Source organism: Tursiops truncatus, chromosome 3 (genome assembly GCF_011762595.2).
Source record: "Tursiops truncatus isolate mTurTru1 chromosome 3, mTurTru1.mat.Y, whole genome shotgun sequence".
NCBI lineage: Eukaryota > Metazoa > Chordata > Mammalia > Artiodactyla > Delphinidae > Tursiops > Tursiops truncatus.
The window spans coordinates 59,117,782-59,142,618 of NC_047036.1; the positions used below are offsets into that span (position 1 = coordinate 59,117,782).

Genomic DNA, 24,837 nt, shown 5'->3' on the forward strand with positions numbered 1-24,837 from the left:
AAGCATTACACTAAATGAAAAGCCAGACACAAAGAGCTGCATACTGTATGATTCCATTTATATAACATTCTGGAAAAGATAAAACTATCAAAACAGTGGTTGCCAGAGATTGGGGATGGGGAGGTAACCGATTACAAAGGGGCAAGCGAGAACTTTCTGGGGTGATGAAAACTGTCAATAATCTGATGGTGGTAGTGATCACATGACTATATACATTTGTGAAAACTATAACTGTACACTTAAAAAGGGTGAATTTTACTGAGTGTAAATTATGCCTAAATAAATCTGGTTTTTTAAAAGGTACAATATGCCTTAAAAAAAAACCCACACACAATAAATAGTAGAACAAAGGAAAAAAACAATCTGTCAGGAACATGCAGAAAGCATATAAACAGTTAACCATTTATATATTATATATTTTATACACACATACATAAAATTTCTTTTAAGTTGTGAAACAGAACCACTTGGTTCCACTGAAGGAAATTGCTTACAGGAAATGCATGAGAACCTGTTCAAATATGACATGTCACCTATTCCGGCTTTAGTAAGTCACTTGCATCTTTTTCTCCCTTTAATAAAAAGCTTTGCCACCTTCTCCTTTCTTCTTTAAAACTGTAGGCTCTATTTCTAATACAAACATATCACAAAATAAACTTAAAGAAATCTGAGTGCCTCTTATGTTGCCAAGAACAAAAGTACAAGTGCTTTTGTTATTTTGTTTAATGCACATAATCATTCCACCCTTAGATCTTATGCACCCATCTTTAACCACTTTAGTTATCTGTTCAAAGGTACCTTTAGCCATAAGAAGCAGAGCCAAGATCTAAATCCAGGTTTAACTTCAGAGCCCATGAACGATATTTTAAGCACTTTGGAAATTAAGATAAAATGCTAAATAAAAAATACTAAATATGTATAGTACAGGAATCATAACCATTATCTTATAATAACTTTTAATGGAGTATAAACTGTAAAACTACTGAATCACTATGCTGTACACCTGCAAGTAACATAATACTGTAAATCAACTGTACTTTAATTAAAAAAATACTAAGTAAAAACTGGTATATGTGAAGCTTAAAAGACCTTCAGAGAAACTAAGAAAACAAGCTTCTTGCTAACTATTTCAAGCAGGCAAATGTAGAAAATTTTGTGTATTCCTTGCTTTAAGGAAACTTGAATGCTAAAATACAAACTATATTTATTAGAGATTTAACAGAAGACAGTAAAAATAAATCACAAATTTCTTTTCACTTTTTTTATTTAGAAAAAAAATTGATAAAATTTACATGTAAGTAAGAAGCATATATCTCAAACAGAGCTTCTTAAGATTAAAAGGAAAAAAAAACCCTTTTTATCTTAATAGGATGCTTTGTTCAAAACAAATTTTAAAGAGTTGCTTTATAAATATTTAACAGTCATGTTCCTGCAAGTCTTACACAACATAAAATGCATTGTATATGCATTTTTCCTATGCTCATTGACATACAATAAAATAACACCAGGTGGGCTTCCCAGGTGGCGCAGTGGTTGGGAGTCCGCCTGCCAATGCAGGGGACGCGGGTTCGTGCCCCGTTCTGGGAGGATCCCACATGCCGTGGAGCGGCTGGGCCTCTGCGTCTGGAGCCTGTGCTCCGCAATGGGAGAGGCCACAGCAGTGAGAGGCCCGCGTACCACAAAAAATAAAATAAAATAAAATAACACCAGGTGGGAATTGGGAGACTTGAGTTCTAGTCTTAACGCTGATACTTTCATGGGTTATGGGTTACATTGCATACCCCCAAATCTGTATGTTGAAGCCCTAATCTGAAGTATGTCAGAATGTGAATTTACTTGAAAATAGGGTAACTGGAGATGTAATTAGTTAGGATGAGGTCACACTGGAGTGGAATAGGCCCCTAATCTAACTTGGTGTTCTTATAAAAAGGGGAAATCTGTACACAGCTACGTGCACAGGGAGGATGCCATGTAAACATGAATGAAGAGATTGGGATGACGCATATATAAGCCAAGGAATGCCGAAGATTGTCAGCACACCATCAAAAGCAACAGAAGGAACCAACCCTGACAACATCTTTATCCGGACTTCCAGCCTTCAGAACTGTGAGACAATAAATTTCTGTTATTTAATTCAGTAAAGTTGGGGGATACAAAATTAACAGAGAAATCTGTTGCATTTCTACACACTAACAACGAACTATCAGAAAGAGAAATTAAGGAAATAATCCCATTTACCATCATGTCAAAAAGAATAAAATACCTAGGAATAAACTTACCTAAGGAGGCAAAAGACCTGTACTCTGAAAAACTATAAGATACTGATGAAGAAACTGAAGATGACACAACAGATGGAAAGATATACCATGTTCTTGGATTGGAAGAATCAATATTGTTAAAATGACCATACTACCCAAGGCAATCTACAGATTCGATGCAACCCCTATCAAATTACCAATGGCATTTTTCACAGAACTAGAACAAAAAACTTAAAATTTGTATGGAAACACGAAAGACCCTGAATAGCCAAAACAATCTTGAAAAAGAAGAACGGAGCTGGAGGAACGACACTCCCTAACTTCAGACTATACTACAAAGCCACAGTCATCAAAACAGCATGGTACTGGCACAAAAACAGACATATAGATCAATGGAACAGGACAGAAAGTCCAGAAATAAACCCGTGCACTTATGGTCAATTAACCTACGACAAAGGAGGCACGGATATACAATGGAGAAAAGACAGTCTCTTCAATAAGTGGTGCAGGGAAAACTGGACAGCTACATGTAAAAACAATGAAATTAGAACATTTTCTACACCATATACAAAAATAAACTCAAAATGGATTAAAGACCTAAATGTAAGACCAGATACTATAAAACTCCTAGAGGAAAACATAGGCAGAACACTCTTTGACATAAATCACAGCAATATCTTTTTGGATCTGTCTCCTAGAGTAATGGAAACAAAAGCTAAAATAAACAAATGGGCCCTAATTAAACTTAAAAGCATTTACACAGCAAAGGAAATCATAAACAAAACAAAAAGACAACCTACGGAACAGGAGAAAATATTTGCAAATGATGTGACCAACAAGGGCTTGATTTCCAAAATATGCAAACAACTTATACAGCTCAATATCCAAAAAACAAACAAACCAATTAAAAATGGGCAGAAGACCTAAATAGACATTTTTCCAAAGAAGACATACACATGGCCAAGAGGCATATGAAATGATGGTCAACATCGTTAATTATTAGAGAAATGCAAATCAAAACTACAATGAGATATCACCTCATACCAGTCAAAATGGCCATCATTAAGTCCACAAATAACAAATGCTGGAGAGGGTATGGAGAAAAGGGAACCCTCCTACACTGTTGTTGGGAATGTAAATTGCCGTAGGCACCATGGAAAACAGGATGGATGCAGGTTCCTTAAAAAATTAAAAATAGAGTTGCCACATGATCCAGCAATCCCACTCCTGGGCATATATCCAGAGAAAATGATAATTTGAAAAGATACATGCACCTCAATGTTCACTGCAGCGCTATCTACAACAGCCAAGACATGGAAGCAACCTAAATATCCACTGACAGATGAATGGATAATGAAGATGTGGGGTGTGTGTGTGTGTGTGTGTGTGTGTGTGTATAAAATATGAATATTACTCAGCCATAATAAAAAAGAATGAAATACTGCCATTTGCAGCAACATGGATGGACCTAGAGATTATTAAGTGAAGTAAATCAGACAGAGAAAGACAAATATATGATACCACTTATATGTGGAATCGTAAAAAATGATACAAATGAGCTTATTTACGGAACAGAAATAAAAGAAAGTAAACTTATGGTTACCAAACGGGAAAGGGGGTGGGGGAGGGATAAATTAGGAGTTTGGGATTAGCAGATACAAACTACTGTATATAAAATAAACAACAAGCACCTGCTGTATAAACCAGGGAACTAGATTCAGTATCTTATAATAACCTACAATGGAAAAGAATCCGTATATAGATATATTATATGTATATACATACATATATTATATATATACACACATATATCTGAATCACTTTGCCATACACCTGAAACACTGTAAGTCAACTATACTTCAATTAAAAAAAAGACAGCCAGTTTGCGGTTCTTTGTTATGGCAACCCTAACAAACTAACATATTTTGTAATTACATAATTTTGGATAAGTTATTTCAACATTCTTGGCTCTACATTTCAACTGGTATCTTTCTTTATATTTTTCCTCTTCCAAAACCTCTCACCAATATTTTAAATATTTCCCACTATATCTAATTATTTGAGTTACATTATTCGAGTTACATTCCAGTTACCTAAAGATGGAAGATAATTATTTCCAAATGAACTGCTGAACAGATAATATTAGTTTCTAAAGGCATAAATCTTAGTAGTATAAGGTTCCAGTTTCTTTAGAAATTCACTGGCAAATGCTCCTCAAATGAAGAGAATTATCAACTAGTATCTATCTAATGCTTTTACTGGTCAATATACCTTCCTCTTTCCTTTGGTTCTTACTAACACAGTTCAATAGAGCAAAATTGCACATTTGATAAAAGCGAACTTCTTGGACTCCTTACTAATCTGGAGTTCCCCGTATGATGATTAGTTATGGCCCTACTCATCTTTGGTGAGATCCAATTTGCTGAACATCAATTTAAATCACAGTTTTTTACTTTAAAATCCCACATTTGAAAACTTTAAAAATTAAAAAATTTTTTTTCTTCCAGTTTTACTGACAAATAGTTTACTCAAAAACTGTTTAGGGCTTCCCTGGTGGCGCTGTGGTTGAGAGTCCGCCTGCCGATGCAGGGGACACGGGTTCATGTCCCGGTCCGGGAAGATCCCACGTGCCGCGGAGCGGCTAGGCCCGTGAGCCATGGCCGCTGAGCCTGCACGTCCGGAGCCTGTGCTCCGCAATGGGAGAGGCCACTACAGTGAGAGGCCCGCGTACTGCAAATAAAAACAAAACTGTTTAGATGTGACTACTCTTTATTTGGCACTTAAAAAATTTTTTGTTTAATGATCCTTTTCAATTTTGAACATTTCCTTCCCTTTCTTTTTTTTTAAATTTTAATTTAAATTTTATTTATTTATTTTTGGCTGCGTTGGGTCTCCGTTGCTGCACGTGGGCTTTCTCTAGTTGCAGCGAGCAGGGGGCTACTCTTCGTTTCAGCGCGGGCTTCTCTTGTTGCGGAGCAAGGGCTCTAGGCACGCGGGCTTCAGTAGTTGTGGCTCGTGGGCTCTAGAGCACAGGCTCAGTAGTTGTGGTGCACAGGGCTTAGTTGCTCCGCGGCATGTGGGACCTTTCCAGACCAGGGATCAAACCCATGTCCCCTGCATTGGCAGGCAGACTCATCCATTGCGCCACCAGGGGAACCCCCTTCCCTTTCTTTTACATCTCTGTTGGCTTCTTTAATTGTGCCAGGATCTTTAAATTTCCTCCCTTCTAACCCCTACCTACTTAAGAGCTACTTGGCTTAAAATTTTTTTCAATGTAGCAGTAAACATTTTCATTACCTTTCAGTTTTCCATCTGAGAATATTGAAACACTAAATTGATGAATAAATTTTACTATATCCAACCTATAATAAGAATAATATGAATCCCATTCATTTGGTAATTAAAGAAGTTTTATAAGATAGTAGGTATACAAAGTCAGATATCTAAGGTAAGACTTGGGACTATAGATAGAGCTTAGGCAAACCAATTCTAAAGACATTACTATTTCCATTTTACCAAAAATCTCTACCTACCTAATTCCTGAAATGTCTTCTAATCTCAGTAGCTACAAACAAACCACTTCTTTTATTTTCACAAAAGGATCATTAGCAGTTTAAAGAACTGATTAATGAAGTATTAGCAATATAATTTTATGTATGGTACAAAAAGGAATAGACAAACCAACTGAAGAGAAGAGAGTCCAGAAACAACCTCAAATACACATGGTAATGTAATATACAATAAAGGTAACATTTCAAACCAGTGAGGAGAAGGTGAATTTTTCAATTAATGGTATTAAACTACATGGTTAGCCATTTGGGAAAAAATTAAAAAGCTTAATTCCCACATCACTTCTTTTTTTTTTTTTTTTTTGCGGTATGCGGGCCTCTCACTGCTGTGGCCTCTTGTGTTGCGGAGCACAGGCTCCGGACGCGCAGGCTCAGCGGCCATGGCTCACGGGCCTAGCCGCTCCGCGGCACATGGGATCTTCCCGGACCGGGGCACGAACCGGTGTCCCTGCATCAACAGGCGGACTCTCAACCACTGCGCCACCAGGGAAGCCCCCACATCATTTCTTATACTAAAATAACTCCCACAGGAATCCAATTCAAATGTAAAATTGTAGATGAAAATGTAACTACATTTATATAGAGTTACAGTCTTTGAGTTATGTTTTAGTTAAACATAACTAAATACAGAAGCCATAAAGGAAAAGGACAATAAGAGCACATAACAATTTTTAATTTCTGTTAAGGCTTAAAAAGAATATAAAATAAGGAAAGAAAAAATAGACAATGACAACCTGGGGGGAAACATTTGCAATAAATATGACAAATTGCCAAATATCATGATATAAAGAGCTACAAATCAATAACTAAGAAAGAGATGAACAAGCTATGAGAAGAGGAAAAAATGAATTATAAACATATGAAGTTACCCTCTTGAATAAAAAAGTGCAACTTAAAATAATGAGACACCATTTTTATCTAGCACTTTGCCAAATATTTTAACATTTGCCAAAACCTGACTTCCTCAATACTTGAGAGTATGGAGGGACTTCCCGGGTGGGAAGATTCCACACTCCCAATGCAGTGGGCCTGGGTTTGATCCCTGGTCAGGGAACTAGATCCCATATGCATGCTGCAACTAAGAGTTCGCATGCAGCAACTAAGAAGCCCTGGAACCACAACTAAGGAGCCCGCCTGCCGCAACTAAGACCCAGTGCAACTAAATTAAATATATATATATTTGAGGGTATGGGGAAATAGGGACACTCATGTACTAGCTGTAGGAATGAAAAGTGGTACTTCTAAAAGGGCATTTGACAGTAACTATAAAAAAAAATTTTAAATACTACATATGCTTGTTTCAAGAGTGTTTGTAGTAAAACAAATTTAAACATGATCTAAATTTCCAAGAACAGGGAAGGGGCAAATAAATAAGACATAGTACATCCACAATATTCAACAAAATGTAGTAAATGTCCAAGACATATTAAAAGAAAACAAGGTGCAGAACGATAGATTTAGTATGATGCTATGTGTAAATGAAAATGAAGGATATAAACAAATAAATGCTTATATAGGCATACATAGTATCTGGAAGGACAGACCAAAAATTTGACTTTTGTTATGTCTTGAGTGCAGGACTAAGAGTAAAGAGAAGCATTTACTTTTTAAACCTCTTCATGCCATGGATTATATTTTTTTACCACGCGTACTTTATTTAAAAACAGAACTTAAGGGGCTTCCCTGGTGGCGCAGTGGTTGAGAGTCCACCTGCCAATGCAGGGGACACGGGTTCGTGCCCCGGTCTGGGAAGATCCCACATGCCGCGGAGCAGCTGGGCCCGGAAGCCATGGCCGCTGAGCCTGCGCGTCCGGGGCCTGTGCTCCGCAACGGGAGAGGCCACTACAGTAAGAGGCCCGCGTAGCACACACACAAAAAAACAAAAAACAAAACACAACTTAAAAAATAAATAACAGTTTAAATACTCCATAAACATTGCTTTTGATTGATCAACTAACATATATTGAACATCTACTACATGGCAAGTTTTGTAGCAGGGACTGGGTCTTAAGCAAATAACTATTAAACGATAATAACTGAGAAATTCAACTTTCTACAAACATTTATTAAACATACAAATAGGTGACTTCCCAAAAAGTGACAGAGTACTATTTTTCCTCTCATTAACTTATTCCCAATCCCTTCACGTTAAGAATTATTTCCAGGTAACAAATTCTCCCAGGAAATATTTTGTTCCTTAAAAGTATTTCACTCAACTTATTATCACATTACTAAAGAACATGATTTGAATAAGGAATGACTTGTTAAACTAAAATAATAGTGAATTTAACAATGAATTAGGTTCTATCAGAAAAGGTGGGCTCAAACATTAGGTTCACCAACAAATAATAAATATGTTAATGAATGATCACAGTAAAGTCACAACTCTTCAAGTCCAGATTTCCTCATATATGAATACTATCAATTTCATAAGGATGTCACATGCACAAATTCAACCATATTTATTCTTTGCCTTCAGAGATGAATTGATACATATAATAGCACATATTTAAGAAAAGCAAAAGATACCTATTTAACAGAGGTGAAATTTTAAAAATTTAACTCAAATACATACTCTATTTGTAAACTTCATTCTGAGAAGTTCACTGAATTCAGTTATATTTTGTAATTTCCTTGAAATATGTAACAGTGAATTTATGAACCGACAGAATAGGAACAGAGTTGAAGAAGTTCAGGAATATAAATACTTGTGTTTCTCCATACCACCTGGTTAACTATAGCGAAGACTAACTACCATTCAGATTCTGCTGCTTCATTCATTTTTTTTTTTTACCTTCTCTACTACCACTTAGCCCAGTGAGTACTTCCACTAGGTCCCTTCAATGTTTTCAAATTGTCTTGCTTTCCTACTCATTTCTTTGATTATGAACCACAATGAAAAGTTCTATAAGCAAATATAGATAACAAAAATACCAAAATAACAACAACAAAAAATCTACGAAGAACTAACACATTGTTTTTTCCTGAGCAGATGCAATGTAAATATTTATTAAAAGTTTTTCTTTTCCCCAAATAAGCCATGCACTATTACCACAGTCCATAATTCAAGACAGGATAACTAAATTTAAACTAGCATGGTACTCTAGGAATACTACTAGTTAGGAAACAATAAAGATATAAACTATTTTCAAAGAGTCAAACAAGCACTGTAACTAACAAGCATCCAACAATATGCAAAAGAAGGAAGAAGGGGAAGAACCAAGGGAAGACATTTCAAAATTGTAAAGTACATTACTCTCCATGATTCTTTCCTCTAGCATGAATAGTGATCTATCTCAAGAGAAATAAAACCCCAAAATATTAACTATCAATAGATACAATTTCAAAAGTACATTATAACGTACCACATACCAGTCCAAATAAATAGTGAGCCTTTATGTTCAAACTACTTCTTTAAAATTGTCCATAAGAATGGAGAGTAGTAGTTTCATTCTGAACATTTCCAAACAACCCCTCTATAAGTTTTTCCAACTCAATATCCAACTAAGCTTTTATTTTCAAACTCTGAATATATAAGGGGGCAGAATGTATGAAAAGTGATGGAAAACTACTACATGGTTTTACTTAAATGTGTAACATAAACATATGTAAGTCATATTTAGATATCAACACATATCCAAAGTACATCATTTATCTTTATAAACAATATAAACTCTAACGTAACATGAATTCTCTTTGAATGTATCAGTAAAATCTATGATTGTTTTAACACATCCATTTTTAGATTTTAACTACAATAGCTTCCTTAACTGACCTCCATTTAACTGACCTGCCTTAGACAATACCTTTTTTTTTTGCCCTTTATTAAATATGCCTCAACATGCTGACCACTCTCAACTAGTATGCTATTTTTAGTATATTCAGGTACTTCTGGCCCACTAGTTGAGTTACATGTTTAACAAGTCAGTTGGTTGTTCCTAAACCTGTTTATGCCAGTTTACTTGCTGTAGTTCTTACATAACTTAAACATCATGTAAATCTATGGAATACAAGAGCAAAGAGAGCTGTTTCTATGTAAACTACATTGAATTCAAGCTAAGTAGAATGACTCAACAAAGGTCAGTCATTCTTTTAAAAAGTATTAAATTAAATAAAGGGGAAACATCTGTAAAATATTAGGGAAAAACATTAAAAGTCAAAAAGAGGAACCTATATTTAGGGTTTTTCAAAAGTATCTTTAAGTTTTTATTCCACTTTAGAGAATGAAAACTGGAAATTGCAAAGCAGGCATTATGGATATAATACTTTACATAAGAACAACTTCTCTCAACTCCATATTCAAAGACATACTGTTAGCTCTACATCAAAAAGTTGGCAAGTGAATTTAGATTTATATATTTTAAGGTAAAAATTTAAAATGTTAAGATATGTATCTTTTTATTTTCCTGCTTTAACTTTTTCAATAACTCACTAAATAACTGTCCCCATCTATCAGATATGAAGCCATCTAACATCTTTTTTTCTGAAGCCCTTGTTTAATGGCTTGCTGTAACCAACTAGATAAATACTACATGTCTATATAAAATAACAGTATGTAGCAATACACTCTAAAATAATTTTATGGAAAAAAATATTAGACTGCACGCTCCACAAGTGCAAGGATCTTAATCTGTTTTGTTCATAGACATATCCCAAGCCCCTAGAATAGGTTCGTGGTGTATAACTTATGCTCAATAAGTATTTGTTGAATGAAGGAGAATAGGAGCTTACCGTGATGACAGCCTTGCTAAGACAGATGGATCCTCTACAGCCATACTCTGTCTCATCTTCAGATTTGTAGTAACTCAGAGTATTATTTTTCAAAACTACCCAACGGTCCTGCCACCCATGAATGTAGTTTGTCCACTGGAGGAGAAGAAGACAAAAAATTACATTTTTAGAAATCCAAACTTTCTGAAACAGCAGTCAATCTAAGTTTAAAACCAAAATGTGAGAAGTCCTAACTTAATTATAAACAGTAAAAAAAAAAAAAAAAAAAAAGTGAAAAGTTAAAATTTTCCAGATTGTATATAATTTTCAGTAATTTCTACAAAATTATAAATAAAATATAATAAAATATAACATTTTCTTCTAATATTTGAGGAATAAAACTGAAGCACATTTCAGTTAAAAATTCTGCTTTACTCTTTGTGTGCTTTCATCCTCCCCTCCTCACCACCTTCAAAACTCTTAAATTGTTTTGGTCCCTGTCATAATTGACATATTCAATAGAAAAGTTTGGCTATACAGTCTGTCGTTCTCCTACACCAAGTACTGCATGAAGCCTTCTAAATCAACAGAAGTAGAAGTCAATCATGGCCCAAACTCTATTTTTGTTGTAAGTTATTCCTACATGAAAATGTATGATGTTTACGACTACATTAAAGTAAAAATAGATTATTACTCTTTAGAAAGTCTACATCAACTTTATTTTTACTTCCACAGAACTCAATATTATAGAATAGTTAATTCATTTTCTAAGTTTCTCTGAAGATCTATTTTTCAAACTCAAGAGTAAAATACAAACATAAAACTGGTTTTCAAAAACATACTTGGATTATCTGTTTCCAGTACCTACAAATGGTTTCTGTGTTGCTAAAGTTTCGCTACTGCACAGTGAAGATCACGATCAATAAACTTGCAAAGGCAGAAATGTAACCTCTATGGGAATTGTTGATATTGCGTATTTTTATGCTCCTGGGTTTTAAGCACAGACAATTCCAAAAACTATCTGCTAACTCAAAAACTATCTGCCAAAAACTAACTCTAAATGGATTGTTAAAAATATACTGCATTGGCTCAGAGGAATCTTTTCTTTACTATTTCCTAATTCCCCAGGTTTGAGATGGTTCAGCTCTTATATCTTCTAAACTCCATCATTACAGCCCCTCCCTGAGAGCTGATCCATGCTGCCAAGTTAACTCATTCTTTCCTGAGGGCTCTCTAATCACTATTTCCTCATTTTAACTCCCTGCGATTTACTACCACTTAAGACAGCGACTTGAAATAATGATGGTTACATACAAAACTAAATTTACCTCCACCCATAGGATGCACATCCCCCTCTGTTCCTATTTCCTTGGCTATACTGCTACTGCCACAGCCATTCAGACTCAAACCTGGCTCAGCGTTCCTGTACTGTATGGACAGAGCAGTGGATACAACATCAGAGAGACTCAACTACTTTTACTAGCTGTGTGAAAAGTTCTGACAAATTATTTAACTTTTCTGAACTTCAGTTTCTTTCCTCAGTCATTTGAATGGGTAAATAAAATCATGAATACACCTACTATATTCCTAGGAGATACTCAATACCTGACTGTTCCTTCTTAATCTTTATAGCCCATTATCAACTCCTATTCATCTTTCCTTCCTAGTAAACCCTTAAATCTGACTCCTTTATCTTCAAGTAATCCAATCAAATTATCAGGTTCCTGGATTCCTGAGAAGGCTTAATAACCTTACCTCTGATATCTTCTGCTTTTTATTTCATAACTTACATAATCTTATTTATTAGGCATATTTTGCTTACTTATCTTACATATTAACCTCATTGAGCCTCCAGCTCCAAAACTTACATGAACAACTCCCAACTGCCTATAATACAAATCGTTTAGACTGGCATACCTTAATCCTACCTCGCTTCCAATTACTGCCTGTCAGAAAGCTACTAACTGTGATTGTGGCCAAGTTACTTACCTGTTTGTTTGTTTGTTTGTTTCTCAAACTCTACCTCTTAAAGTTGTTTAACATTAAGCAAGAATAGACTTAGAACACTGCCAAGCACAGTTGGAGGCAGAGCTATGCATAGCTAATGAAGCTTAGAAACCTTCAGGGAAGCTCACAAGAACAGACACCTTCCAAGGTGACAGAAGGGGCCCTAGAAATCATGTGTCCATATTTTCATATTTTTTTCTTACAGAGGACCCAATAATTACATAAGCTTCAGGATTTACGCAGAAAATGTTAACTCCTATTCACAGCTAGAAGGCAGATTTTTGCCTTTTCTCTACCCTCGTAACATTCCCTGGCTCTTCCCCATTTAACAGAGACAAGGCAATATGCAGACACTGCAGGAGAAGCAAACATTCCTGCCTCCAATAGTCCAGCAAGCATAAATTCAAGAGGAAAAAAAATACATTTAGAATAAGAGTCAGAAGCAAGTTACTAATAAAATGCTATAGGAATTTAAGGGAAGGAGCTCTGGGATGGTTGGTGAAATAAGAAAAGTCTTTATGAAAAGAATAGTTGAGATGGACTCTACACATGGACAGAATTTCAGCCAACAGTTAGGTATGTGGAAAAGACGTTAAGGTAAAAGATAAGATAAAAAGGATGGAGAGAATTCAGAAGGAATTGGATGAGACTGACCAAGGCTTAGTTGCTCTCAAGTCCTACTAAGGCATGAATCTTTCCCCATCCACAATCTATCTTGATATTTGTTATAACCACCTAGAATTATTGTCTATTCAGTATTTTTGGAACTTATGTGCCTAAGAAGGAAGTCTGTAGAAAATATATCTATATAAAAAAAAAAACCTTTGGGCTGGTGTACAAGTTTACTCCACCACCACCATTCCAAACTCACTCCATTTGGTGGGGGTAGGAGTGGGGGGACAAAACAAATTAGTATTTGGACTTAACTACATTACTAAGCAGAAGGAAAAGAACAGAGGCTGAGTTCTAATTTTGTTTAAAATTACCAGGTGAATACAAAGGCTGAAAATATATATATACTTTAAATTTAAAAGCATTCATTCAATAAAAAATATTATTGATTAAAAAGCTTCCAAGAAAACATATGTAACCATAAATTGTTAAATTTCAGGGAAATTTCCTTCATAGCTGTTAACAAGAACTCCCAAACTAAGTTGATTCTATGTATGCAGCAACAATGAAGTTATCTACGAACCAAAGAAGTGGTCAAATACTACATTTCTATACACTTAGATATCAAGAAGATAGTCTTCCATTTTTTTGTCATAAAGTATACACTTACTACACTGCTCTGCGCAAGTGATACTCAGATACTCATATATAGTACATACTCAGAGCACTGGTAACTCCACCAATCACTACGATCCTCCTGTCCCCCCCAAAGTGATGATCAATAGTTCAAAAGTACGGCTTGTTTTGTAAAATACCTAACACTCCACAATACTAATTTGGAAGTCTGCTTCTCATTTAATGAGAAAAATGGGGTGAAATTACCTGAATCACTGAGAAGCAAAGAGCCCATTTCATAACAGTTCCAAAGAGAAATGTATACCTATTGCACAACATGTTCAATATAGATTCTTAAATTACACAATACATTTAATCCAAAGAAACCCTAGGGAGCTGCACTTTACTGAAAACTTTTCACTGAAATTCCAATAATGATCACAGTATCAACACACACCATAATTTTTCTGTATGCAAATTAAAGTTAACACTCGCAAACCTTAGTTCTGACATACTTATGCCTTTCTTAGGTCCTTTCTCAGCCTTCTAAAGACAATATAAAAGCTAGTATGAAACAATTCCACAAACAACATCCCAATGCTTAGCCAAAGTATGTATACTGGAAGCAGGGTGATTTCTTAATAGCCAGTGGCTGCACATGATCTAGGGTCTTATGACCAGCCTGATGAGAGACTGGACCTTGCTCCCCCTCTCCAAGTTAACTGCTAGCTCCAGCCATTTCTAAAAGTTTAACAGGAAGAGAGAAGGAAGTAAAAAAGACAATGTGGATCTTCTCATAGCAAAAACGTTAAAAAAAAAAAAAAGAAAAATAAAAAAAAACCCAACAAACCCCAAACTATGTACTACCAAAAAAAAGATCACCCACCTTCTCTCTTAAAAAGGGCTTCATCCATTTCAATTAATTAGCTTTCAAACTCTACAAATGACTATCTGCTTTGCAAAAATTTTGGAAAAGTGGTTTTAAAAAATTTAGTAAAATTAAGATGTCTTTTCCTTACTCTGGCCCACTGACTGTAAGAATATTTTACTATTAAATAATGCTCTTCTTCCTGGACTAAAGGTCTGTCTCCATTCTGACAAGTTTCAAGTTACTGTGAATATTTCTTGTACCTATCACCTGACTATTCAATAGCTCTTCTCTGAACTGGGGTAAAGAGTAAGGGGAAAAGTACAAAACTCCTCCTCTCATTGAGATCTTTCACTACATCTAGCCTGGCATAGTTTATCACCTCAGATTTCAGCACCAAGCCGAGTTGCTACGGCTTCTGTCTCAAAAGCAGGGTCTGCAGAAACCCCTCAACCCTATTCTACTTGGCATCTCCCGGACTAATCTCGTTTGAGAGGTCTGAGGTGCACGGTTCCCATGCCCAGTCCTTCGGGTACCGCTGTTGCCCAACCCAAATTGCTATACCCGGACAGCTGTCGCTCGGGGTCCCAAGTCACGGTGCGCATCCCGCTCCCAAACAGGATCCGGGGTTGGGACAGGTCTTTCCCGGTCCCAGGCCGCCGAGCCCCAGAGCAGGCGAGGAAGACAGTCCCCTTCTGCCCCCACCCCCACCCAACCCTGGCCCGGGCACTCGTGCCGCAGTACTCGGGCCCACACCCCGGCACATTCCGCAGCCCCCGCCCCGGCAGAGTCTGTGCCTCGCGCCCAGCCCCACCCCATGCCCTCAGCGGCTCGCCTCGCCGCAGGTGAGTCTGGGCAAGGGGTCTTCGGCCCCGCGGGTTGCTCACCTTGCTGAGAACCCCGCAGCGCTCCACAGGCGGCCCGGACTCCGTCTCCGGATCCTCCTCCGAGCCCGACGAGTTCCAGCTCTGGTTATCCGACATGGAGGCGCGACAGCCGAGCAGGAGACCGGCCCCCGCTCCCTGAGCTGCGCCGGCGGAGGCGCCCAGTCCCCGGGGTGAAGCGTCGGAGGATGGCGAAGGAAGGAGTGCCCGCTCGGGAGCAGGAGGGAGCTGGAGGAGGGACGAAGTGCGCCCGCCGCGCCGCCGCCGCGCCTGACACCGAGCGGACCGGGGAAGGAGGACGAGTGGCGAAGGAAGCCTGCCCTTCCAGCCGTCAGCCGCCGCCGCCGTCGTCGCCGTCGCCGTGACCCCTGCGCTCTGCCCGGCGCTGCCACCCGAACTCAGCCCCCTCGATGCCAACCTCGGGGTAAACGAAAAGAGGAGGAAGAGGGGAAAAGAAAATCTAGCTGCAGAGACCCAGGTCCACTCACACCTCCGCTACCGCCGCCATCTTCCTGCCTGGCCCACTATTTACCCTCCCCTCCCCTCTCCCCTCCCCTTCGTCCTCCCATTCTCCCCCAGCTCCCCGCCCCGTCCTCCTCCCAACGTCTGACGCCACACGCCGAGGCTCGGAGTACCCTCCCGCAACCTACCTCCTGCCCTCCCGGGTGACGCCGGGTAGAAAAGTAGGAGGAGCGGAGAAAGGAGAAGGAGGGATGGAGACGCCACTGTGCTGCATTCTGGGAAGGACGCTGCTCCGTACGCCGCGCAGCCTCCTGGGAGTTGTAGTCGCGGTCCTGAGGCAACTGGAGGGAGAGTCGCGTTGGTAAGTTTTGCCGCCTTGGGGACGAGCAAGGGGTGGGTGGGCTTCGTTTGACAGTTGCGTGACCCGTCCCCTCGGCCGCGCTTCTATCTCAGCCTAATGTGTTTATGACGAACTTATGCCGGGCTTGTGGGCCTGGACGTGAGATAACTCTGCTGAGGATGCCCGGGCTTGCCCTCCATGGCGGCTTCCCGAAAGCCCGGGAGCATCTTGCCGCTTGCCCGGACAGAAGTGTACCGGGCGCTTCCGCTTCAACCGGGGGCCAGGGGTTTGCGACCTCTCTAATAACAAGGGCGTTTCTTTCCGTCAAACCACCTCTACGAATTTCGAAGTCTTCCATCTCGCTCTTTAGAAGTTAGACTTCACACGACGTTTCCCTGTTTAGAAGGAAGCATTTAGTCCCTTCTCACCAGAGCAAGAGCTTTTCGTTGTTAGATTTACAGAGTTTTTATGTGGAAAGTAATTTTAAAGATGTCAGAGAATAAATGAATTTGAAGAGTTGTTAAAGTAAAATAAGAATGTGAGATGAGAGCCTGGAGTTTTCTCTTAGTTGTAAATGAGTGTTTTCCTGACACCCAAGTTAACAACAATCTCTACTGACCTGCCTTCCTCTGAAACATAGGAGGAGTTGGAATAGAAACTGTCATGTATAACAAAAACCAAAGTGCACTGATCTTATTAAGTAATAAGGGATTAGGCAATAGGAGGCTGGCTTTGCTTTAAGACTAGAATTGAATTAGTGGAAAGACGAATAGAAGATCTAACAAATATTGTTTAGTCTCTTTGCATACATTACAAGGATAACTTTTATGGGGAGAGCTATAACTTTGTAGCTTCAGTTCTTTCATCCTGTTTGCTACTTCTCCATCTCGTCAATTTCCTAATAATTGCCAACACTAAAATTACTTATTAAACCTTAGAAAGAATACCTGCTTACTGCAGGTGACAGGAGAATAGAAGTGAAATTTTGAGTCTAGGGGTAAAGGCACAGTGGCCGGAAATAGCTCTGGTAGCCAAAGAGGTCAACTTAACTGGGATCTTCAGGAAAAAAAAGGAATGATGGAAAGTGTCTCTGAGAAGTACCTATGAATCTTTCATTTTCCTAGATTTACACTTGAAAATGCTGGATCTGTTGTAAATCAGTTACAAATCATTTTTCCATTATGAAATCAAGTGACAATGCATAGTTGAAAGCCATTCAGATGAATAAAACCTTGAGATAAAGCTTTTGAAAATACTTTGTCAACATGTTAATTAAAACATAATCCAAATTTTGTCATTCAAAAAAAAACCCACTTAGCATATTTTTCCTCTTTATTGAATTAGTAAATTATACCTTTAGAATATCAAATATTGTAGCAATTAAATTTTGCTTTGCCTTCCGATTACCTAATATAGTTGACGTCCTTTTTCTGATTCTTTTGAGCTCTAGGTTTTAAAATGTCATTAATCTCAAGGAAATGATTGTGAATTGTTGAGAACTCCACTTCATAATGCAATTTAGAATCATGGAAGCATAGTATATATTTATTTTTGTTTTATTTTAAAAATTGTTTTGGCTGCGTTGGGTCTTCGTTTCTGTGAGCAGGCTTTCTCTAGTTGCAGTGAGCGGGGGCTACTCTTCGTTATGGTGCGCGGGCTTATTGTGGTGGCTGCCCTTGTTGCGGAACATGGGCTCTAGGCATGCAGGCTTCAGTAGTTGCAGCACGCAAGCTCAGTAATTGCGGCACACGGGCCCTCGAGCGCGCGGGCTTCAGTAGTTGTGGGGCACAGGGTTAGTTGCTCCGCGGCATGTGGGATCTTCCCGGACCAGGGATCGAACCCGTGTCCACTGCACTGGCAGGCAGATTCTTAACCGCTGAGCCACCAGGGAAGTCCCTATATTTATTTTTAAATGGAACTTTCTATTGTATTTTATGCATTTCTTTTTTTAAAAAAATATTTTTTTATTTATTTAATTTTTTGGCTGCATCGGGTCTTAGTTGCGCAACACAGGCTCTTCATTGTGGCGCACGGGCTCAATAGTTGCGGCACAAGGGGTTAGTTGCCCTGTGGCATGTGGGATCTTAGTTCCCGGACCAGGGATCGAACCCACGTCCCCTGCATTGGAAGGTGGATTCTTAACCACTGGACCACCAGGGAAATCCCTTATGCATTTGTAAGTTGTGTGGCTGTAACCACCAACACTAATATGACTACAGTACCCACTTAATCAGTAGGAAGTTGTTTCATTGTATTTAAAATTAATATGAGCGAAATTGTCTTTTAAAAAATGTTTTTGTGGGACTTCCCTGGCAGTCCAGCGGTTAAGACTCCACGCTTCCACTGAAGGGGGCATGGTTTCGATCCCTGGGGTGGGGGGGAACTAAGATCCTGCATGCCCCATGGCATGGCCTAAATAAATAAATAAAAGCTATTGCCACATTGTTTCTCTATACTTACAAGACTATTTAAAAATGTTTTTAAGTACAGAAGGATTTTTGTATATTGTTCAGAATACCACATTAGAGGTTGGGATTCACTTCATTTTTGCTAATGGGAAGAAATTGCAATACAGTAGTAAAATACATGAGCTTTCTCTTTATGGTGAGAGTGACAGCTTCTCAGTTTTCTCGCTAACTTAGAACCTTCCCCAACCTTCCTGTAAATATTCCATATTTTCTCTTTTAGTAGTTTTTTTTTTAACTCTTAAAACTTGAATCCACCTGGGATTTATTTTTGCGTATGGAATAAGGTAGGAATTGTTTTTTAAGGACAGCCACTTGGCCCAACATTTTATTTAATAGCCTATTCTTATGCTTATATTTATATGATACACAAAATCTACATATATCTAGGTCTGTTTCTGGACTCCATTCTTTTTCATTGATCTACTTGTCTATACCTGTGCTAATACCATACTGTTTTAATTATTTAACTTTATACTATTTTCGTATATAATACCAAAACTCTCCTGATGTTCTTTTTCATATGGATATTTTTGTATATCTTCTCTTCCAGATGAATTTTAGAACACCTTGTCAAATTACATGAAACACTCTGTTGGAATTTGGATTAAGAATGCACTTATTTTATGAAGAAAATGACATCTTTACAGTATTAACTCTTAGCCTCCGTCAGGCACTTTACATATCTGATCTAACTTATTCCCTATAAACCACATAAGGTGAGCATTGTTGGGCTCATTCTAAGGATAATGAATCTGAAGCTCAGTGCTGCTAAGTAACTTATCCAGTGCCAAATAGGTACTAAGTGTTGGACTTAGGATTTGAACACAGATCTGATTTTAAAGATCATATTCTTTTCTTTGCTTCAGAATACCTCTAAAAGTGGGAAGAATTGTGTAAATAAATAACATATCCTGTAGATGAGTATATCAGAGCAACTATGCTCTTAATTCGGCTAATGATTTTGCGCATTTCATTTACCCACTGCTTACGTCTATGCTGTCTTATTTAACCCCAATGAAGAATTTATTATTGCTATCCTATTTCTATTATTTCTATTTCTAATATTTCACATGAAGAAACTGAACCCAGAGAAGTTAAGTAACTTTCCAAAGGTCATACAGCAGTAAAGAGCATAGTTGCGGTTTGAGCCCAACTATCCTGATTGCAGCGTTCATTCTCATCCCACTAGAGTTCTTCAGTTCCTCTTCTTTCTCCCCATCTTCCACTTCACCTCATTCTCCCACCTTTTCTCTCCACAAAACACCAATCCCAAAGCCTTCATCCCTACCTCACTCTCTCACTGCAATGACACAGAAGCCAAAAACCCAGAGGTGCTGGAAGTGAGAATCTTGCAATTTTACTGATCAACAGGTAGAGGCATGGAAGGGAATACCAGTCGCGCCTCCCCCCGACTCCCACCCCGGCTGCGATGCACGGATTGTTGGATCCTAGTTCCCTGACCAGAGATGGAATCTGGGTCCTTAGCTGTGAAAGCATGGAGTCCTAACCACTGGACCACCGGGGAATTCCCGGGAATATTTCTTCTTGATGCTAGAACTGTAGTAGGAGAGGATGTCCCAAGTTGAAATTGAAGACATTGTCTAATGTTTTTAAATGATGCTATAAAAAGCCTTCGTTAGTATCTTAGCCTGCCATAACAAAATACCACAGTCTGGGTGGCTGTGGTCCCTCTTCCTCTTCTAATAAGAACACCAGCCCTATTGGATTAGGGCCCTACCATTATGGCCTCACTTAACCTTAAATATCTCCTTATAGGCCCTGTCTCCATATACAGTCCCATTGGGAGTTAGGTCCTCAAAATATGAATTTGAGGGGAACACAATTTAGTCCATAACAGAGCTTATAGGTTCTGTATTCTCACAGTATTTATTATGGTAAAGATGCATTTGGAGTTAAATAGGCCTTTTTAGCTAACCTGGGAATTTAACTGTTCTTTGTAATCTTTATAATACTGTTCCCAGCTGAAACATAACTAGTTAAAAACTGGGGATTTACATAAGAAACTTGATTTTGAAAACTTAGAGATACTAATCTATGAAATAGAGGTAATGATCTATGAGTAGCAACAGTCTAAAAACAAAAGTACAAGTGAACAAAATACAGCATATGAATAAAACAACTGATTTTTTTGCCCTATTTTAATCTCTTGAATAATAATCTGGGTGGTGAAATTATGGACCACTTGAATTTTTCTCTTTGTACCATTTTGTATGAAAAAAATATATCATGTGAGTATGTTTGTGCATGTGTATATGTATCACTTGTGAGAAGAAATGGTAATTATAAATGATATAAATTAAAGATTAATCTCTTTACACACAGTGTTCTAAATTAATTTTCAACTTAGAGTTGTTAATGTCCCTGTTTTTCCATACATTTTCCTCTTTACCATCAAGAGAATTGATGATTACAGGATTTCTTTAAAAGGCCCCATCATTGTCTTCAGAGTTATTTTCCCCAAGCTGCTGACCCCTATCCTTCACATTTTGATACATACGTAATGACAGTTATGTCACAACTGCTGTCTCACTGACAAGGATTATATGAAGCATCCCGATTTTTTAAATGAAAAAAATGTGTGTTCTTGAAGCAGTGAAATATGGTACAGTCGGCCTTCCCTATCTATGGGTTCCGCATACTCGGATTCAACCAACCTTAGGTCAAAAATATCCAGAAAAAAAAAAAAATTCTAGAAAGCTCCAAAAAGCAAAAGTCGAATTTCCTGCCCACCAGCAACTATTTACACAGCATTTACATTGTATTAGGTGTTATAAGTAGCCTAGAGATGATTTAAAGTATACAGGAGGCTATGCATAAGTTATAGGCAAATACTGCACTATTTTACATAGAGGTCCTGAGTATTCATGGATTTTGGTATCCGCAGGGGGTCCTGTAACCAATCCCTTGTGGATACTGAGGGAGGACTGTACTTGGTTTTTTAAGCATTCCCCCTTCTTTTTTCCCCCCTAAGAGCACTATTTGTAATTTTTAGAATATAAACATATAGAGACAGTCCCCTACTTAAAATGATTCAATTTAGTATTTTTCGACTTTATGATAGTGCAAAAGCAACACACATTCAATAGAAACCATACTTTGAATTTTGAAATTTGATCTTTTCTCAGGCTAGCAACATGTGACATGATACTCTCTTGTGATGCTGGGCAGTGGAAGCAAGCCACATGATCATGAGGGCTTAACAACCATTCTGTACCCATATACTTTTCGCTTTCAGTACAGTACTCAGTAAATTACATGTTCTGCTTTTCGCTTTCAGTACAGTACTCAGTAAATTGCATGAGCTATTTAACATTTTATTATAAAATAGGGTTTGTATTGGATAATTTTGCCCAACTATAGGCTATTGTAAGTGTTCTGAGTACATTTAAGGTGGGCTAGGCTAAGCTATGATGTTCAGTAGATGTATTAAATACTTTTCCTACCTAAAGGTATTTTCAGCTTATGATGGGTTTATTGGGACATAACCCCATCATAAGTCAAGGAAGGTCTGTGTGTGTGATGGGGGGGACACTCTACCATTGTACAAATTGCATTTTTAATTTAACAGTATATTGTGAACATCTATTTCGTAGCCTTTTTTTTGTTGTTGTTGTTGTTGCGGTACGCGGGCCTCTCACTGTTGTGGCCTCTCCCGTCGCGGAGCACAGGCTCCAGACGCGCAGGCTCAGCGGCCATGGCTCACGGGCCCAGCCGCTCCGCGGCATGTGGGATCTTCCCGGACCGGGGCACGAAGCCGTGTCCCCTGCATCGGCAGGCGGACTCTCAACCACTGCGCCACCAGGGAAGCCCCGTAGCGCTTGTTTTAATGACTGCATAGAATTCCTTTTTTGATGGGCAATCAACATTTTTCATGTTTTGCTATTACAAAAACGCTATAAAGAAACACTAGTTTAAGTTTATTTTTGTGCACTTGTCTAGCTCTTTTTGGGGGGTAAATTCCCAATAGTGGGCTGCTCAAACAGAGAATATTTTACAGTGGGAGACTATCAAATTGTCCTCGAAAAAGTTTGCATTAGTTTACGCTGCCCAGTAGTGTGTCTGAGTCCTTCCTCCCCGCCCTGCCACCACCCCGCCCTGCCCCAATACTTGAAGACAAAGGATGGTGGTAGGATAGCATTTGAGCAAGCTATTGGAAGGAGATAATGGTAGGAGGTTACAATTTCAGAATGAACCACATTGGAATACTTTTATCGGTGTTTATTTTGGTTGACCAGTTGGATATTATACTATTATTGATCTTATCAAGGCTCTTTGACTAAAGGAATCAGAAATATGTTTGGGGTAGCTCAAATAAGAGATGTTATTGTAGAGATCTCTGAATCCTCAGCTGGGCCTCGTACACGTATTTCAATACTTGGAAAATGAGGATTTGGTGTTTTTCTATTCATCTCTGGGACTTCATGATATCTTTCATCTCTATGTTCTTGTGTTCTCAATCTCAGTTTATTTGTCTCTTCAAATTTCATCTTGCATGTTGTCCAACTTGTTTTAACTACCTGTCAGTTTCAGAGCTCTCTCAATGTCTCTCAGTTCAGATTCTTAAAAGAAATAGGTAGTTGGCCAGCCAGTGCTCTACTCAGCTCTTCCCAAAAGTGTGGAATGTAAGTCTACTTCTTCTGTGGTTTGTTGGGAGTGGGAGGCCAACTGGAAACAATAGGCATATCTAGTATATATAATTTGCATTATATTCTAACTGTAGTGGTAAGAAAAGGGGCATTCTGAGGAGAAAGAATTATGTAACATATGTGAAAATCTCATTGTCAAGCACCACACAGATATTAATTCTTTTCAAAGGCATAAGCACAGACTAGCACATGATAAATGGTTAATATGTGCAGTATTAGACTGCATATATTATTTTGTTCCACTAAAACATGAGTTTAAAATTTTTATCCACTTTTTTTCTAATTTTAGTCCCCAGAGTAGTGCTCAGCACATAGAAGGCAGTCAATATAATTAATGTATTTTACCTTATCTTTCAGTTAATAATTTAATTCAACAAGCATCTAATATGCAGGATATTATGCTGACTACTGTGGGTAGTTTTTGTTGTTGTTATAAATTTATTTATTTTATTTATTTTTGGCTGCGTTGGGTCTTTGTTGCTGCACGTGGGCTTTCTCTAGTTGCGTCGAGCAGGGGCTACTCTTCGTTGCGGTGCACAGGCTTCTCATTGCGGTGGCTTCTCTTGTTGCGGAGCATGCGCTCTAGGTGCGTGGGCTTCAGTGGTTGTGGCTCGCGGGATCTAGAGCGCAGGCTCAGTAGCTGTGGCGCACGGGCTTAGTTGCTCCGCGGCATGTGGGATCTTCCCGGACCAGGGCTCTAACGCATGTCCCCTGCATTGGCAGGTGGATTCTTAACCACTGCGCCACCAGGGAAGCCCTGTGGGTAGTTTTAAAATAGTGACAGATAAAAAAAAGAGCGAGGGTTGTGGGGGTCTGCATTCAAGGAGATTAGAACAGAAAACAAGATAAGAAAGGTATACATGTAACTATAGTATTTTGTAAGTTAAAAGCAGGTAACTTTTACTCCTACCACCTGACAGTGATAAATCCTGTTCTCTAATCGTGTTATCTAATCCTACTTCTACTGGATCTCTGTAGGCCACCTGCTCCAGGTCTTTTTAGTGAAGACAATGGTTATTTGGAATTTTAAAGAAAAAAGGATTGTCCTCGTTTGCTGATCTCTTTCCACCAAGTTATCATGTAAACTGTTTAATGAGTCTTGTCACATTAGAAATATTATAAATTGGTAGATCTTTTTATGGCTTATAACTCTGTGTGTGACATTCAGCATGTCCCCTAAATGAAGTTCAGAAGTTTAAAAGATTTAAGAGCTCCTCTGCAAGCCTTTTTCCAGTTTAGCCTGTACTACTTGCCCTTTTGAATGCTTTTTTTTTCCTTTTCCTGTTTTGACTATTAATCAATCATATTAGCCTGTTAGGCTTAGTGTTCCTGTCAGGCCTATTAAAGAATCGTGTAGTTTCGGCCACTATGGGGATT

At 38.4% G+C, this 24,837-nt stretch overlaps 2 protein-coding genes across 5 annotated transcripts in view; one reads left to right on the forward strand and one right to left on the reverse strand.

Moving 5' to 3' along the window:
- CERT1 (ceramide transporter 1) overlaps positions 1-16,274 on the reverse strand; it is a 129,086-nt gene extending 112,812 nt beyond the window's left edge. The window contains exons 1-3 of one of the 3 annotated variants that reach the window (XM_033852949.2): positions 16,174-16,274; positions 15,527-15,929; positions 10,559-10,693 (exon numbers count right to left, since the gene is read on the reverse strand). In XM_033852949.2, the coding sequence (XP_033708840.1) occupies positions 10,559-10,693; positions 15,527-15,929; positions 16,174-16,259 (624 nt within the window). In that variant the 5' untranslated portion in view covers positions 16,260-16,274. Of the gene's footprint in view, positions 1-10,558; positions 10,694-15,526; positions 16,017-16,173 lie in introns of those variants that run through there. The other 2 variants (XM_033852947.2, XM_033852948.2) reach the window with 2 other exon arrangements.
- Positions 16,212-24,837, forward strand: part of POLK (DNA polymerase kappa) — a 64,880-nt gene continuing 56,254 nt past the window's right edge. Inside the window, exons 1-2 of one of the 2 annotated variants that reach the window (XM_019929819.3) lie at positions 16,225-16,346; positions 19,344-19,509. The gene's annotated coding sequence lies outside the window, so the exon portion shown is untranslated. Of the gene's footprint in view, positions 16,347-19,343; positions 19,510-24,837 lie in introns of both variants that reach the window. The other variant, XM_019929818.3, reaches the window with a different exon arrangement.